The sequence below is a fragment of the Agelaius phoeniceus genome, chromosome 12 (assembly GCF_051311805.1).
Source record: "Agelaius phoeniceus isolate bAgePho1 chromosome 12, bAgePho1.hap1, whole genome shotgun sequence".
Lineage (NCBI taxonomy): Eukaryota > Metazoa > Chordata > Aves > Passeriformes > Icteridae > Agelaius > Agelaius phoeniceus.
Window position 1 is genome coordinate 2,423,171 of NC_135276.1, and position 17,578 is coordinate 2,440,748.

Sequence of the window (17,578 nt, forward strand, 5' to 3'; positions counted from 1 at the left end):
ATCACCAAAATCTGCAGAATTACTAAACATTAGGAATTCCTGAACTTTAAAGTGGAGGAAATATTTTGATATCCTAAAGTGCAGCGTTGCACACATCCATGATTCTTGACAGGCAGAACAAGGCCATGGGGCATGTAACCAAAACCCAACACACAGAAAATCAGATTTTCTCTGTGTGTACAGATTCACACCTTCATGCCATAAACAAACAACAAAGACCACGAAAAGGAAGCCATGCAGTTTCCATTTATTGAAATTATAAACAAGGAGTCTTTCAATGAGTCAAACGTTTTGAGGGGTTGAAGAAATTTATTACAAGGTAACTTCTGCAGCAGCATTCTAAGGGATTTTAGGGTACCAAGGTACTATAGTTTTGGCAACAGGTACAGATTTCTGTGATCCATAAGGAAACACCTGTAATTCCCATAAACCCTCATTTCAATTGCCTTAGACTCCCTTAATGCTCGCCTGGATTTAAGAAGAAAAGAAAATGAAAAAAAGGTGATCAGTACCAGCAAGAAACTGTTTACCAGGGATTGACCCCAGACTTTATTACAGTTCTGCATCCATTACTGCTAGACCAGGGAGAAGCTGAACAGCCTAAATACTGACAGCAAAGCCGTTCTGATTGTGAGAACTTGTGCTCCAGGCTACAAAACTCCTGAAGGGAGGTTGTAGTCAGGTGGGGGTTGGTCTCTTCCACCAGGCAGCACTGACAGAACCAGAGGACACAGTCTCAAGGTACGTCAGGACGTCAGGGAAGGTATAGGTTGGATATTAGGAAGAAGTTTTTCACCAAAAGAATAATAAAGTACTGGAATGCTCTTCCCAGGGAGGTGGTAGAATCACCATCTCTGGATGTGTTTAAAAAAAGACTGGACAGGGAACTTGGTGCTATAATCTAGCTGAGGTGTTACGGCGTAAATTGGACTCAATGATCTTAGAGGTCTCTTCCAACCTCATTATTCTGTGATTCTGTGAAAACCACCCAGGAATAGGGAAGTAAGGAAGGCTCTTTAGCTCCAGCTCCATGTCTGTATAAACAGGATCAGTGGGACACTCCGCAGTGTCCTGCAGAGCTAATAAGCGTGTGGGTGACAGAAACCGTGGAACTTGGATCATGAAAAACTCCAAGCTGCTGACAGAACATTCAGAAAAGGGGCCTCACTTCACACATTCTTTACCTAAAAAGCGAATGATGCTTTTCCTAGAAGTAAACAACCAGTTACGAAAGCTCATTCGCTTCAGTACCTGCTGCAGCCCTGTTCCCCCTGTATCCAGCACTACGGCATTTAACAAGCACAGTGAGAAACGTCCCCAAGACCCCTGGTAACAAGTAGATGTTACGACTGTAAAGTGGGTTTAGCTCTCGCTTGGACTACATGACTACATCCTCCTGCTAGCCCCCATCCAGCCCCACGGAATTCTATCCTCCGCACAGCCGGATAATCCCGTCCATCCCCGTGGGTTTACTCCAGGCAGTCCCTCCCTTCCAGCCCAAGTGCTGGGCTGGACTCGGCTTTCCGGAGCCGCTGTCCGCCTCCAGCTCCGCATGCAGGCGGCGAATCCCCGCGGCAGCCCCGGTACCGCCGCCCGCCGCTGCCGGGCGCTGCCGCAGGAGGGATGAGCGGCGGGCGCAGCCCCGGCGTGTGCGGCCCCGGGCCCCCCCGCGCTGCCCCCGCCATGTGCGGCCCTGCCCGCGGGGCGGGGGTCACCCGCCCCCCGGCCCCCAGCCCGGGGCCGCCGGCTCCGGCCCGGCCCCGCTCCGGCCCCGCGCACGGCAGGAGGCGGCGGGGCCCCGCCGGCCCCCGGGGAGCCGCGGCGGGGGCGGATGGAGACAGCGGGCACGGCGGCGGGCTGGGGTAAGGCAGGGCAGGGCGGCATGGGGGAAGGTACGGGCTGAGCCGGGATGGGCAAAGGCAGCAGCCGGGGGAAGGTACGGGCTGAGCCGGGATGGGCAAAGGCAGGGGCTGGAGCTGAACCGGGCTGAGGGGAAGCAGGAGCTGGAGCGGGCTGGGGAGAGGCAGAGCCTGAACCGAGCCGGGGAAAGGCAAGAGCTGAGCCGAGCCGGGGTAAGGAAGGAACCAAGCTGGGGAAAGGCGTGAGCCATGCCGGGGTAAAAGGTAGGGGCTGTGCCGTGCCGTGCCGTGCCGGGGTAAAGCAGGAGCCGTGCCGGCCGAGGCACGCTCTGAGGGGCCGATCCCGGCCGGGTGGGGCAGGCTCTGAGGAGCCGATCCCGGGTGGGGCAGGCTCTGAGGGGCGATCCCGGCTCTGAGGGGCCGATCCCGGCCGGGTGGGGCAGGCTCTGAGGGGCCGATCCCGGCTCCGAGGGGCCGATCCCGGGTGGGGCAGGCTCTGAGGGGCCGCGGGAGCCCGTGGGTTGCCGCCCAGCCGCGGGTGCAGAGTGCGGGGATCCCAGAGCCCAAAGGACCCTGCCCGAAAGTTTGTGTGGGCCGGGCCCCCTCCCGAGAAGGGAGCAGCCGCTTCCCGGCCGTGCCCGCGGGCAGGGCAGGGCAGGGCAGCGCCGAGACCCCGAGCCGAAGTCTGTGACACAGCGAGTGACTCTCGGGAATCAGGCTTTAAATCCTCGTCTGCATTAGCAAACGAGCTCATCTTTAAAGAAATCTAAAGATTTGGTTATTTAGGACACGTTTTACTCGTGTGCATTTTGTTGCCTGTAAATATAAATCTTTGAAGAGCAAGTTATAAATATTAAAGCCTAAGTGCATAGGGGGAGTATGTGTATCAGATTTTAGACTAAATTTATTCCAACCCAGTTTGGCACACACATGCCTGATGCATTCAAGCTGCACTCACACAAATCAGGGAAGTTATTTGGTTTTACAGTGGTAGGTGCCGGTTTCAGAGACTGGTGAATGACTTAACAATAATTAGCATATTTATATAACACAATGTTGTTTATACGTTGGGGTTTGGAATCTGAGAGGCATTAATATAATTTTCTGAACAGGAGGGATTCCTAGAAGTATGAAGCAATGCCTTGTTGGGCGTTTTCCCCCCACTTGAGTTACATCTGTGTGTGCACTCAGGGTCTGAGATGTGCAATCCTGCCCAGAGAGAGCAGGTGAACCTTAACTCAATGTGCCTTCAACTCACATCTGGTACCAAATGAAACCAAACTGTTATTAAGGACCTTTCTCTTCATTTTTCCCTTTTTAGTTATTTTCTTCCATCTTCCTTTCATCTCTGGAAGCTCCATCAGTATTGGGATAGGCAGCAATTATTCCAATCTCCGTAAGTAATCTCTTTTTCTTTTTTTTTTTTAACTGCATTATTGGCATGTTTTGCAGTCATGTACAGCTGCAGAAATAATATATTTCAAATTCTCTAGCAGATAAACATCAATCCAGTAAAAAGCAAATAGCTTCCTGACTGAGAAAAAACTGAGTTAACAGAAATGTCCTTAACCTTGTCATCTTTAGGCAGACCAAACTCACAGAAATGACAGAATTGTCTGAAATAAAGGACCATAAAATTTAGTGTCAGGTACGAGTACTTCAATATTTTATTTAAAAAAAAAATCCTTCTTTCAGCATTTTCTCCCACAACAGCAAACTAGCAAATTGACAAATGGAGCACACTGACATCAGTCAAAATTTATATCATTTTGGCACTCACTAGTAAACAAATGTGGCTAAAAATTACTTCCAGTCATTGAAATAAAACAATTCCTGACATTTGACTTCCTTCTGCTCTCCTTTTTATGACTGCCTTTTGTAGTCATTACATCAAGGTTTTTTGAAAAGGAAATACAGCTTTATAGGAGCCAATTATCCTCGTGTCACTGGTCCTATTTTGGCAGAAAACCACATGCACACAGGGAAGCAGGGCAGCATGTCCAGTGTCTTGGATGGAAGAATGCATCATGAAAAAAATACACAACAATTAAACCCACCAAGAGCCCTCTTGAAGCAAGGGCTGCAGCTCAAGAAAAGCTGTGCTGGAATGTTATAATCAGACTGTGACTTTGTAACACTTCCCATGCCCATCTGGCTGAGGAATCTTCCAATTACAGGTGCAGTTTAAAGGAAGAACAGACAAGAAGTTCCCTTAATTTCCTTTGGAACATACATGGAGGAACACAAACACAGCTACAATCATTCATAGATAGAAATCACACCCATTTTAATGTTTGCTGTCACAACCTATCATGACAGCAAACTTGGAGAAATTATTCATAGAGTCAGAACCAGCTTCTGGCTACAGCAGGTATTTTTTGGAACAATCCCTAAGATAACTTTGGTAATCGAGAGCAGAGTTTAGTTGGTAAAGGTGAAGACAGTGCAAAACCAAGTAAATGCCAAGTGCTGTCTTTCAGATTGTCTGGTAATTCCTTAAACTCCTCCAAAACACCACATTAAAGCTGGGCTGAAGAGTAACTGCAAAATCAGTAGCTGCTGCCTAATGATGCCCAACTGGCATCACCCAAGTCACAGAAATATGTAATAGCAGTACAAAAATGTGGACATTGGTACAGCTGCATTGGCAGTCTCCTTATTTGTTAGTGAGCTGCCTGTGGGCTTGGCAAGAAAATCCTGGTGCTGTGCTGGTGTTGTTACAGGTCAATATTGCAAAAAGAATGCTGGGATTATTTGCCCCCAGAAATGTTGGGTTTACATAATGCACAAAGTGATGTTTGCCAGCACTTCACTGCAGGACAGCTTTGTCTTGCATTGGGTTTAGATCAGCAGAGTTCTGTAATAGAACAATTGCAGCAAGCAGTTCAGAGGAGTCTGAGGATTGCTCTCATTTCCACGCAGGTGCCTACAAAATTAAGTGGTTTAGATCATGGTTTTCCTTCAGCCTTAGCTGAGTCCAGCTCAGCCAGACTTGACGTTCTGGCCCTCTCCACAAGGGCTCTCAGCTGTAATTCCTGTCATTCAAGCCTAGGCTCTGAAATGTTCCACTGACAGGAACAGATAACATTAACACAGCACCAGGTGGGCATTAGCCACAGTGAAACCATGGCTCATGGGATGCTTTTACAGCAAATGTGGAGAGACCAGACTTATCCCAGGCTGTTTGGAGGTACCACAGGAAGGAGACTCCACAGTGGCCTCTACAGAACTCCTGTAGGCCAGGTACCAGACCTGTTTGCTGCCCAAACACTGAATTTCCTAAGCAAGGGCAAAGGCCCAGGAGCAGGACTGCAGCTCTGCCCATACAGAGTCAGCCCTGCTCTAGTCCAGGACAAAGGGAAAAATTCACCCAAGCAAAGTCCAGGCAAGAGAATGAATACTCAGGGATGGAACCCAATGACTGCAACAACACAGAGCCAAGGTGAGCTGACAGGGTCAGAGTTTAACAGAACTTCCTAGTCACAAATAGAATTTGTTTTGACTTTGTTGCTTTAGATGTTTCTTTCTGAGAGAAACATTGGAGTTTCTTTGCAAAGTGTTTCTAGGTTTTAGTCAGCTGTGTTTGGATGGTTGGTTGGTTGGTTGGTTTTCAGAATAAAAAGTCAGATTTATCTCTAGAAAATAATGACAATGAAGATAAATTATTAATCAGCAGTCATGAACCTCAGTCAGTGTTTCAAATGCTTAAATGAAGGGGTCCAAAAACTGTCAGAGAAATAAAAAGGCAGAAAAAGCGTTCTATGCAAACTGCCTTCCCTTTCTGCATGTGCCTGCCTCCTCCACCTCCTTCCCAGCACTTCTGAGATTTATCTCTGAGGAAATTGGTTGTAGACACAAGTAAAAGCAATCAAACCAACTGATTATTCAATCAATTATGCAGATTGCCAACACATATGTGGTATTATAAAAAGACAGTTATCTCCAGCTATTTAGTGACTCTATGTATTCAAATGTTATAGGATAGTCCAATTCAACTACATCCCTGCTTTTATAAATAAGAGCACAAGGAATGTCCAGAGATATGTAAAATGTTTATTTGCAGGCATGAATGACAAAAAACAAAGCTTTAAAATATACAAGCAGCATTTCCAAATCCAGCACTAAGATTCCTGCCTTAGAATCTTCAGAGTCTACAGCCTTGTCCTAACTAGACAGAATTCTCTCACCAAACCAAGAAGGAACAGAAGCATTCCTACTGTGGCTCTCTGTGCACAAAAACCCACCTAAAACAGGCCCAGGGGACACCTCCCAGGAGGGAAAAGTGCAGAAAATCCTCACCCTGGGATCAGTAGAAACACCTTGGAGGCTGTCCCCAGCATCTGGCTCAGGGACAGCAGAGGAGCACATCTGGCTGCCAGCTGTGCTGCCACTGACTCCAGCACTGAGAGCTGCACCCTGAGACCCCAGGACAACAATGAAAGGATGAATAAACTTCTACTCATAAACAAGGAAATCTTTCTGCACACAGCAAGAATAAAATGCCCTCTCCACTGGGACTCTGCAGCTCTTGATGGCAAATCCTGTCTTTTTCCCTCTCCAAACTCAGCCAGATTAGTGCAGTTGTCTGAGGCACGAACACAATTCCCAATGACAGGATGCACATCAGCAGGAACATAACTGCACATCCCCAGTGCCTCAGTCCAACCCAGGGAAGAGCCTGAGTGATTTGAGGTCTGTGCAAGCACCCCCAGGAGCTCTCCTGGCCGTCCCACATGTGAGACATGCAGAAGGACAGGAGATCATTTGCAGCTTTGGTGGGAGATGCTGGCTTGGGGAGGTCCAGGATGCCAGGAGTTTAAGAGAGAGCCTGACAGATCTGCAGCCAGACTTGTGCACAGCATAGCAGGACATCCCCTTGCACTTGTGGGGTGCCTTAAGAAGTGTCAGTGATCAAAGCACCAACATGCACCACCCATTATCAAAAATGCCAGATAATCACATAGGTCTGTGGTGCCAGACACTGAGGGACGTGCACTGCAGTTTCCCCTTCTTAAGTGCACAGCAAAATTTAATCCCCAGAATAATCTGTTCTTTTCTTCCTTCATTCTATTTCTTCTCCAAGTGTGGATGTGTTTCTGAAGCTGGCAAAGAGGTTCCCATCTCCTTTTCCTTAAGGGCATACCCCAAATCTCCCTACAGTTTTCCACATTGCACTTCATGTGTTAATGACTCCAGCTGGGCAGGAGGGAAGGATGCTCAAATACCTCCAGAACCACACCTTGGAATCCTTTGTTCCTCTCCTCTACTAAGTAATAGCCAGCATCTTTCTGCCATCAATTTACTTTATGATGCCTTGAAGTCATCTGTTACATGAATAATAATTTCTTCAACTTTTAAATGGAATCAGCACTGGGAAAGGATCCATTTCTCCCAAGCCTGACAGTTTCTCATCCTCCTGTATAAGGATGTAGGCTGACAACTCCAATTCAATCATTTCCATTGTGCCTACTAACTTAATGCTTTCATTTCAATCAGCTTCTCCCAACTCACACTTCTCCACTTGAAATAATAGATTAGGAAATAATATCTGCATAGTTCCCATGCACCTGCATTGCAAACAGGCAGAGTCTAGTCCAGACTTGCTCTCTAGCAAATAAATAAAATGATGCTTCAGTTTTTGGAGGGAATCTCATCAAGCTGCTACAAGCAGCTCTATCAAGAAACCTCTCAGAGGGGAGCTTTGGTTTAGATCTTGTTTGAGCTGTGTGTTCAGGCACATGCCCAGACACCTTTATGCAGAGCATCCCTCCAGGAGAGCTGGACTCCTCTGTAAAGCTTCCTTACACTATCTGTCTCAGATGTTTTGAAGATTTGGTCCACAGCTCAGAGCTGGCAGAAGCATTCAGCTGGCTTTGACAGCATTTATACAAACAGGGATTTTAGCTCCAAGACTTAATACATTTCTTGCTGGAACTTCATTAAATACCCCTGACTTTTTTTTTTTTTTTAATTACATTATATGGCATAGGGAAGCTTACAGTCCTCAAGAACCTGGGTGAAGATAATTCACTAAGGATGTTTCAGCCAAAGCCCCGTGATCTCTGTCTACTCTTAATGCAAATAGTTGCATTAAGACACTTTGTTTCTGTGGGCTCTTTAATGCTAAGTTTCTTATCTTTTAATTCTCTTTTTAGTTGCAAGCATGTTAATCCCTCTGTTTCCATCTATAAAATGAAGATTTGTCTTTCAGCAATTGTTTTTTCCTTCATTGATAAGTAATCTTTATTAGTTTTGTGATTTAAGAAAAGCAGCTCTGTAAGCATCTGATCTTCACAGGTTTTCAGCATCCAGCTTTATTTTGATTTAGTTGCAAAATTTCTACAAGATTACATCTACTTAGAAGCCCCACTAGAACTGCAACTTAATCACTGTAGGTTCTGCACAAAACAACTGGCCTTGTCCTTTCAGATGACAGGTATCTGAAAAACAGAAGGTGGGCAGAGGAAAAAAAGGCTGGCAGAAAAGTCAATTGCTTTAAATTACAGGAAATTTAGGGAAAGCCTGGCTCTCCTGGCTGCTGGGGTGGTGTCTGCCATTCCCTGCCACTGACTCTTGCTAACAAGAGAGGAATTCTCTGAATTCTGTTTCCCCTTACTGAGGACCTGCAATGTTTTTTATGGTTAGATGATAAATATGTTTCTAGAAATTTTCAAACCAGGTTTCTTTGTTGTCACCTCAATGTATTGCCCTGAAACTTGCTCCAAGGGCAGTGGTTACACAGGGAACCACAGGACAGCAGAGAAAGGGTAAAGCCCTGCTGCCTTGACCAGACAATAAAAGCTCTGAGAGGTAAATTAACTGTGGGATTTTATTTTATTTTATTTTATTTTATTTTATTTTATTTTATTTTATTTTATTTTATTTTATTTTAATTTTTTATTTAAAGACAAATTGCTGCTTTATTGCAGCAGCCATGTTGACAAGTAGCCCAACAATATCTAGTCACTGGATATTGTAATTCCAATTCTGCCTCAGAGACACATCCAGAGAGAAATGTGAATCCAGAGATTTCTGGTTTGGCCTGGAACTTGGTTCTAAGGGAGGAACACACACTCTGCAAAGAGGAGCAAAAAGGAGGAGCTATTTGGGGTGATTTTTGTGCTTCATTTGAAGAGTACATCAAACTGCACTAATGATCACTCTCCTCACAGTAAACACATTTGTGGAATCAGATGTTCCTTTAGAAAGAATGTGGGACATTTAATAGTAGACTGAAAACAGTTCCAATGCACCCTGCTGGGTGCTCTGGCTGAACAACACATCTCTGAGCAGAATCCCAACCAGAAATGCCCAGATGTTTAGAGAGAGCACCAAATCAAAATATCACCAGGACTTTTTAACTACACAGACAATTTTATAAAATACTTTTCTTTTAGAACAGTACAATCCTAAATGGAAACATGAGTGGAAACTGCACTTTTGCCACTTGATCCTATTAATCTATCTGAAAGATATCTGAAAACCTGATAGCTAAAAATAGAAAAAATCCCTTAATTCTGAGTTTTATTTCTGTGCTTCCAATAAAAAATAAAATTAAAAAAAAAACACAACATGTTTCCACTGAATGAAGCAAGCTGTAAATTGGAAATATTCCTAAAGTTGCAGACATAAGATCTGCAACTCTTAAGGAGAGCTGCAGCATCTGTAGAGGTAAAAACAAGAACTCTTCCCCAGATTTTCAAATTATGATTCCCAAATAGAGCCAAAGGCAATGTGGTAAAATGCAGGGATGAAGGTGGTGTTAAGGTACTGTAGTAGTACAGAAATGACACCCTGTGTCTGTGCTCTGCTTTAAGGTTATTGTGCTCGCCTTTAGTTGCCATCAGTGCTAAAGTGCTGAGGAACTGGTGGACACAAGAAGTTACCAGAGATGAGAATTGTCTTCCTTACATTGTGTTTGGCACAGGTTCCTCTGTCATGCTCCTCTAGATCATAGACACAGAGCTTTAACCATCAGCCCAGCCTGGCCCATGAGTGGTTCATTCGATATCACTCACTGGCTGTGGTGACAATGGGGTACCCACTCCAACAGAGACACAACTGGGGGGACATGTGGCTAAAGAAATTGGGATTATTGACACAGGAAAATTAGCTGCAAACTTTTATTATTACTGTATTTTAATATTGATGCAGATTAGTTTTCAACTTGTGGGTCCATTTTTTTGCATCACATCTGTATAATACTGCCCCTTAGCCTAGATTTGACGTGGCCATTTGATGTTCCTAAGTTACCAGTTTCCACTTGCTACATCCATCAAACATGGGCTGGTTTAGAATCCACACCCTGCACCCCATTGCATGGCCCTCTCTGATGGGAACAGGTGAAGAACCAGAAAGGGCTCCTCTGAGAGAGGCTTCTTAGCTCCTTGGCATCCATAGGAAAAACGGGTTTCAAATCAATTTTAGTTTTAAAACATGCTTGAAGACAAAACACCTTTTGGCAGCATGTACTGGGACAGAAGGATCACCTTGGGAAGTGATGCATTTTTTCACCAGTGAAACAATCAGTCTCAAAAGAATTTTCATTGCAAACAACTGAAAGCTCATTATTTGCTCAGTCAGTTTGTGATGCCTCTGTCCCTGCTGGCTGTGCCTCACTCTCTTCCTCAAAAGAACACTGACATGATTTTAGTCTTCATCATTTTGGGGATTATTATACAGCTCCCTTTGAGAACAGATGGGACATTTGTATCATCTGGATTCACAAAACAAATAATTTGCACTTGCTACAGCTGGGATAAGTTTGCAAACCCATTTTTTAACCATCACTGAACCCCACTGCTCCTCAGTCCAAAGGAAATTGGACCTGCCCCTGTAATGTTTTACAGTTGACAGTGTGAATCCCTGAGGCTAACAGAACATCACTGTGGTTTTTGGTGTTCTCACAAAGGCCAGAGCCCAAAGTGATTTCCCCAGGTCCACAGCAGCTGGCAGCACACAAAGCACAGCATTGCCTCCTGGGACATGAGGTGTTTGGGTTAGAGGGACCTTCCAAGTGCAGCCAGTGAAGTGGTGAAAGGTAAAACAGGAATTTTATGTTGCAGGAACTGTAGAGAATTTTCATATGTCCAAAAAGTGGTGACATCACAGCAGTGGTAGAGGAGAGGTGTTCTGAACTGATAAAAACAGGGGCAGTGGTGAAGATACAAAAGAGTGAAACTGAAGCAACTTCATAGAGGTTTAAAATCATTAGGGCAACTTCAAAATAGATTAGGAATTAAACAGATTTATGGATGATATCACCAATTACTTACATATGACAGTTACTTACAAATGACAATTAATATGACAATTATTACCAGGACCAATTACTCCAATAAATTTCCAAATAAATTATTTTTCCCTTTGCATCATTCTTCTGTTTGACATTTGCAATGACTGTGTAACCAGTCCAACACCAATAAAAATGTTTCCATTTAGACAAGGACTACCCTTGGCACCACAAAGTATTATTGCTTAGCAGCTGCTTCTATCATTTTATTAACTCTAAGAAACACCCCAAAACTAACAAAGCAACAAACAAACAAGCAAAACAACCCACGCCCAGACAGGAGCTCCCACAAGGTTAATTGCTGGGAATTCCATGCCATTTTACCTGGAATTGTCTGAGATGCCTGCCAGAACTGCAGAGGCCATTTGGGAGGTGCAGATGATGTTTGAAGGCTCACAGTGATCCTGGGAGGTGGCAGAGCTGCCAGGTGCAAGGGCCCGGGCTGAGATTTGCTGTGGCACTGCTGGTGATCTTTATGAATTGGGGACACTGCCATCTTCCTCTGGGGCAGCTGTGCAGGAGAGAAAACCAGGAGCAATTACCCAAAGTGCAGGATTTGCAGCTGTAAAGGGAGACAAAAGGTTCCAAATTAAAAATCCTGGAGAGCTAACAAAGCTCATGGAGCAGCAGTGCCTGTGCTGGCTGCCAGCCTGCACCTCTTCAAGCTGGGCCTGAACCTTTGCTCACCTCTGGAATGTTTTAGATTGTTCACATAAAGTGGCCTGGATACAACCTGAATTCATAATACTCTGCTCAAAATTAATTAATTTCTTTGATTTCCAAAGAATCTGCACAATTTTCTGCACAAAGTTCTGCCTTCCCAAACTTAAAAATATTAGATTTAGTCATTCATTAACTGTTTTCTGTCTGGTCTACTTCTCTTTTTCTTTATTGGAAGACTCTACATGTGTCAGTGCACACTCAGATGCACTTGTCAGACAATTATTTGCATTTTTGTACCATCCAAACAAGATCACCTTCAATAGTTCTTCTGGTGAAATGGGAAAAAATTATAAAATAATGTATTCTTTGAATAATGTAGGAAGTTTTTACTTCTCTTTTCCTGAAGAATTTTCTGACCTTCTGATCTCCATAATTTTGTTTGTTCCATATAGTATGTTAATAGATTTCTAACCTAAGAAACTGGAATATATTTACATGATAAGTTCTCTTTTCAATTATTTGCTCAGTGGTTTAGATGCTTCAGTGGGACACTGAAATTCCATGGGATATTTTGTATTGTGAAGTGTAAAGCACACAAGAAAACCCCATATACTTCCTTATACAGAGATGCCCCAGTTCCCATTAAACTCAGTGTCATGCAGCTGCTGTTTGAATGTTGATGGGTGTGAAAAGCCAAACTGCTGCTGCTGCAGGCAAACCCTCAGAGCTTTTGGCATGGGAAGGGCTGGCCCTGCTCAGATGTGACAAGTGGCACCAGTCCCACCCACGCTCCCATTTCTCATGCAAATATATTTTGTACAGGTGAATGCATGACCTGAAACTGCTTTTCTGGCTGTCTCTGCTTTGAGAGGAGGAAATGTCTGTTCATTGATGTCTGTGTGCAAAGGAACCCCAGTGCACTATCAAAGGACAAAAGAAAATTATTTTTTCCCTTCTCTAGGCAGAGAGCAGTGATTCAGTTTTCTACTCAGCCCCCCAAAATCAACAGTAGCCCTGGGACACAGCTTCAATCATTTAATGAGGGGCCAGTAAAACGTTTGGCTGCAGGCAGAGCTGCTGACCCTACTGCATAGGATTTCATGTCTCTGCAAACCAACCCTGAGTTTATGGCTCCATAAATTCACCCAAGGCTTTATTAGGAGTATTGAAAAAATCCTTCCCCACTCTATCATACTCAGTTCCTACCCTTAATTGTCAAATTGGAAAGGGACCATGACAGTGTTATACTTACAGCTAAGGAGGTCTGAATCCAGTCCTTCAGGCTTATAGAAGATAACAGATCTCTTTCTTTCCCCCATTTAACCATTTTGAGTGTTCAGCTGGGGTGAGGATGCATTGTTTTGGTTTGGGTGTTCAAGCACATCAGGCCTCCAGAAGGCTCAGAGGCACCTCAGCCTTGTGATTTCCCTGGTGTGCTTCACCTGGACCTCCTGTGGCTCAAACCCATGGAAAATGCCCAGAACAGCAGGACAGGAAGGATTTGTTTCAGTCTGAGACCCTTTTCAGGTCTGACAAAGCAGAGGGAGCTGTCATCCAGCCCGGCCTTTCAAAAGCAGCAAGACTGACTTTCAGAGGGAATTGCTTGTTACACAATGCATTGTTTCTGCTCCTTTCAGATGAACTGAGCTTTCTGCTGAGTAAAAATGAGCCACACTGTGGTGACAGACTCTGCCTCTTACACTGGCTGTGCTGTCACTTGAAAGGGGACTGTGGCAGAGTCCACATGGCCTTGAAACTGTTCAAGTGAGTTCCCCTTCACTTTCCTGAATCATGCCCCCACATTCTGGGAATGTGAATCCATCTGCTCACCAGCTCAGTGTCTGCAGCAATAGGCTGCTCTGAACAATAGGTTTCATCTGGTTTTGCTGTTGCAAGGACATGGATGTTTAGAGGCTTATTTATTCATCTGTCTAAATCATTCATACTGGATGCTGAGTTCAAGGACCATGTGTGGTTCAGGCAGCAGTGGGAATGGAAGCTGTGGTCAAGCTCAGAGTGTATTAAGCTAATGTATTATGAAAGCTACTGCCCTGAAATGCCAGTTGAGGAGGGAGAAGGAAGGAAAAAAGCCTAAGAAAGGCAGTTGCCATTGCCAGAAACAATTAGGCACTGGCAGCTCTGCAGAGCAGTGGCTGCTGGCTCGGCCTCTGCAGTTGGAAGTGGAGTGTGAATAACCAAAGCACCTCACAGCTGATGCAAGTGATGTTTGGCCAGGGGAGAGGGCAGAATTACTGGGAGAGATAGCCAGTGTATTTAAAGGAGTCATGGGGTACTTTTGATACAGAGTGCAGACAGTTTTAGCCATTTGTTTTAAAACCAGATTTGTTGCAAAGGAGTTGAAGGAGGTGTTGAAAGATCTCTGATGAACACAAGAATGCTGCAGTCTCAGCAGCTGCTGTTTACAAGCAAACTTGGAGATGTAACCACCTCAGCTTCTTCAGTTCCTGCCTTGTTATGTTTACACGTTAATGTCAAGCTGCAGTTTTAACACTGAACCCTTCCTTTTAGCATACTCACTTTGTGACTAACAATATCTAAGAGACAAACTGCTTTTAGACTTCTATTCTACACTCTACAAATAGCATTGATCACATGCTGTCACTAATCACTTGTGGATTTCAGTTACCATGACATTTTACACAGAAAAGCGTGGCCTCAATTGTGCAGAAGGACCAGATGTTACAATGGCAGAGTGGACTGTAAAGACACTTCAGGTGAAAGTAACCCAAAAAGTGAGATTCAGGAGTGAATAATACACCCCATCCTCCAATAGGCATGAGATACATGGAGGAAAAATGCAAAGTAAAATGTCACACTCTGGACATGCAGTGTGAACAGCAGGTCCTCACCACCTTCCCTGCTCAGCACCACCCACTCCCAGGCTGTCCAGAGCAATTCCAGCCCCACACAGCACTCTGACAAGAGAGCAGCATCCAGGTTACATCCAAGGAGCACAAAAGATTATGCCTTTACACTGAGAATTCCTAAGGTTTGCAGTTGATGTACATGGGAGGAACATAAGACTTGAATTTAGGCAAGATCTCATGTTCTTACACTCTGAATTCATAACCTGATCAGCAGAGATTACAGCTGGAATGGGGTTGTGGATTTTCCTCTGAGAAAACATATTGGGTGTGGCTGTGAAAGGTTTAATGGGAACACACCAGTTTGGATGATCTTGCATTTTGCCAGGATCCCATGATACCCTTTAATCAATTGCATTGCACATAAGATGTGTTCTTTTCTGCCCTTCTATGAAGGTGTGCATAAAGTAGTGACTGGCAACAATCTTCTTAATAGATGTAAATATATATTTTTCTAAATGCAAAGCTGTCACTTCAGTGCTAATGAAAGGCTACAGGAATGACAGCTGACAAAATAAGAGTCAAGTACTCACAGGTTTGCTCTGAACATATTACAGCCATTAAGAGCTCCAAACCAACAGAGCATTTGCAATAGTTACAGGAGTGCACAGAGCTCAGCAACTGCCTGGGGGAAAATTTGTCATTTGTCAGTGCCAGGACTGATGATCTCCAGCCTTCTCCAGGACCCTGAGTGTTCACGGGTGACCCTGGGGGCAGTGTCACCCCTGAGGCACCAGCAGCTGCCACCCCACAGGGACCCTCCAGCCACACCAGAGCCCTGTGCAAGCCCTGCCACAGAGCAGCAGGCACAGCAAGGCTCCCCAGAGTTCCCCTGGTGCAGCATTCCCTCCCAGCCAGCCTGCCCAGGAATGCAGGACACACAGACACACAGACACACAGACAGACTCCAAGGGCTGCCAGGCACATTTCCAGAGCAGCAGTGTCCACATCAGGAAATCATCCATGAACGTGTGGCTAAATCAGCACATCAAAAACTGCTTGTGTATAAAACCCCACCTTTGGGACTAATGTATAGGTAACATTATGTGAGGTATATAATTATATACCTTACATATTTGATTTTATATATATATATTTCTAAATATATATTTCTATATATATATAGCATATATAGAATATATATATATTATATTCATTGTTACACAATATATTGTTTCCCCTCCTTTCAGATGAACTGAGCATATCAGCATATAGCATATGCTATAGCATATCTATAACAAATATAGATTATATTATATTATATTATATTATATTATATTATATTATATTATGTGTGTAATATATGGTATATAATTATATACCATACTTATTAACTAACATCTTGGGGATGAGTATATATCTAAATATACATGATATATATGTATCATATTTACTACTTTTCCTCCTATCTGTGTGCAGGATAGAGGCACTCCACTTGAATCATTCACTGTTCTAATTTCTGACTTTCTGGTTTTGTAATGCATTTAGCCCATAGGGTAGAAAACACCTTGGTTCCTTCAGAATAGATTTGGTAGATTTGATATACCTGTTTCATCCTAATATATTTTAGGACATTTAGGACTTCCTGGCAGGATCCAAGCACCTTGTGTTGTCCTCTGAAAGCAACAGTCATTTTAAAGAACTGCATCCTTGAACCATAAAGCATGAATGAAAATACCTGACTTTTTCATGTTAGTTACCATTATTCTTTCTCATCTTAGATTCCTTACATTTACTTTACAGTTAATGGTATCTCGATTCAGAAACTTAATTTTCCTTTTATTTTGGCCAACAAAAACTTCATCTACTTCATATGAAACCCATAAATAATAAAAATCAGGAACCAAGAAGGGAGTATAGTTCCTTTATAGCATGTTTTTCTGTTAAATCATTATTAATAGATACCTTTAAAGCTTGTGTCCATTATAGCACTTCTCCATTACTTGTGTGTGTCCTTGGACAATTTCTCATGTTGCTTAAGGGCATTGATTAAGCATACAAATAGATCTATCACCTAAGATTGTTGTTTATTTATTTAGAGGTTTTCAGGGACATGAGGATTGCCAGCTTTTTGGAATTGAAAAGGATTTTATATAAATAAAAGCAGGAATAGATAGATAGATAGATAGATAGATAGATAGATAGATAGATAGATAGATAGATAGATAGATTAGATAGATAGATAGATAGATAGATAGATAGATAGATAGATATAGATAGATAGATAGATAGATAGATAGATGAAATTTACCTTCATATTATTACTTCAGCAACCTAAAAATCTTTTGATAAATGGCTTTAAGTGACTTTAAATTTGGTTTTTAACAACAGGCAAGTGCAGCACTCTATAAAGTTGCAGCCATTAGACTGTCAGTACTAAAACCCTACAGCTATCATCTCCCTACCTTTGTTTAGAGGTCACATCTGCATCCCCCACCCTCACACACACAAATTCCCAGTGGAAATTGGAACCTTCTGCTAAATGGCTGTTTCTTCAAGGACAAGAAGTGACACAATATTTTCTGATTCCCAGTGCTGGTTGCCAGCAGTGCTCCCACTGCTCTGGGTGTTTCTGACTCACATGAGCAGGGTGCAGCAGGACCTCTTACTCACTGCAGTTATGATGAATTAACTGCAAAGGAGGAGGAAGAAGACAGCTGTTGTTTAGGCTTTTTTTAAACCCAAACAAAACCTGTAGTCCAGATCTCTGCCATGCAATATGGTGTTCCTTGACTGCAAGTGCCTCAATGGATGCTAAGCAGATGTTCTGAAATTAATTTCCACTGGGCTGGAAGTTTGTAATTCTCATCATAAATCATAATGTAAAACTAGTGCATAGATAGGTTAACATTTCCATTTTCAGTGTGTTACAAATAAAT

General features: G+C 43.5%; 1 protein-coding gene across 1 annotated transcript in view; it reads left to right on the top strand.

The window, feature by feature from the left end:
- The first annotated feature begins 1,588 nt into the window (after window positions 1–1,588).
- BEAN1 (brain expressed associated with NEDD4 1) overlaps window positions 1,589–17,578 on the top strand; it is a 54,140-nt gene continuing 38,150 nt past the window's right edge. Inside the window, exons 1-2 of the mRNA XM_077185124.1 lie at window positions 1,589–1,862; window positions 3,181–3,255. Of these exons, the coding sequence (XP_077041239.1) occupies window positions 1,832–1,862; window positions 3,181–3,255 (106 nt within the window). The 5' untranslated portion in view covers window positions 1,589–1,831. The remainder of the gene's footprint in view (window positions 1,863–3,180; window positions 3,256–17,578) is intronic.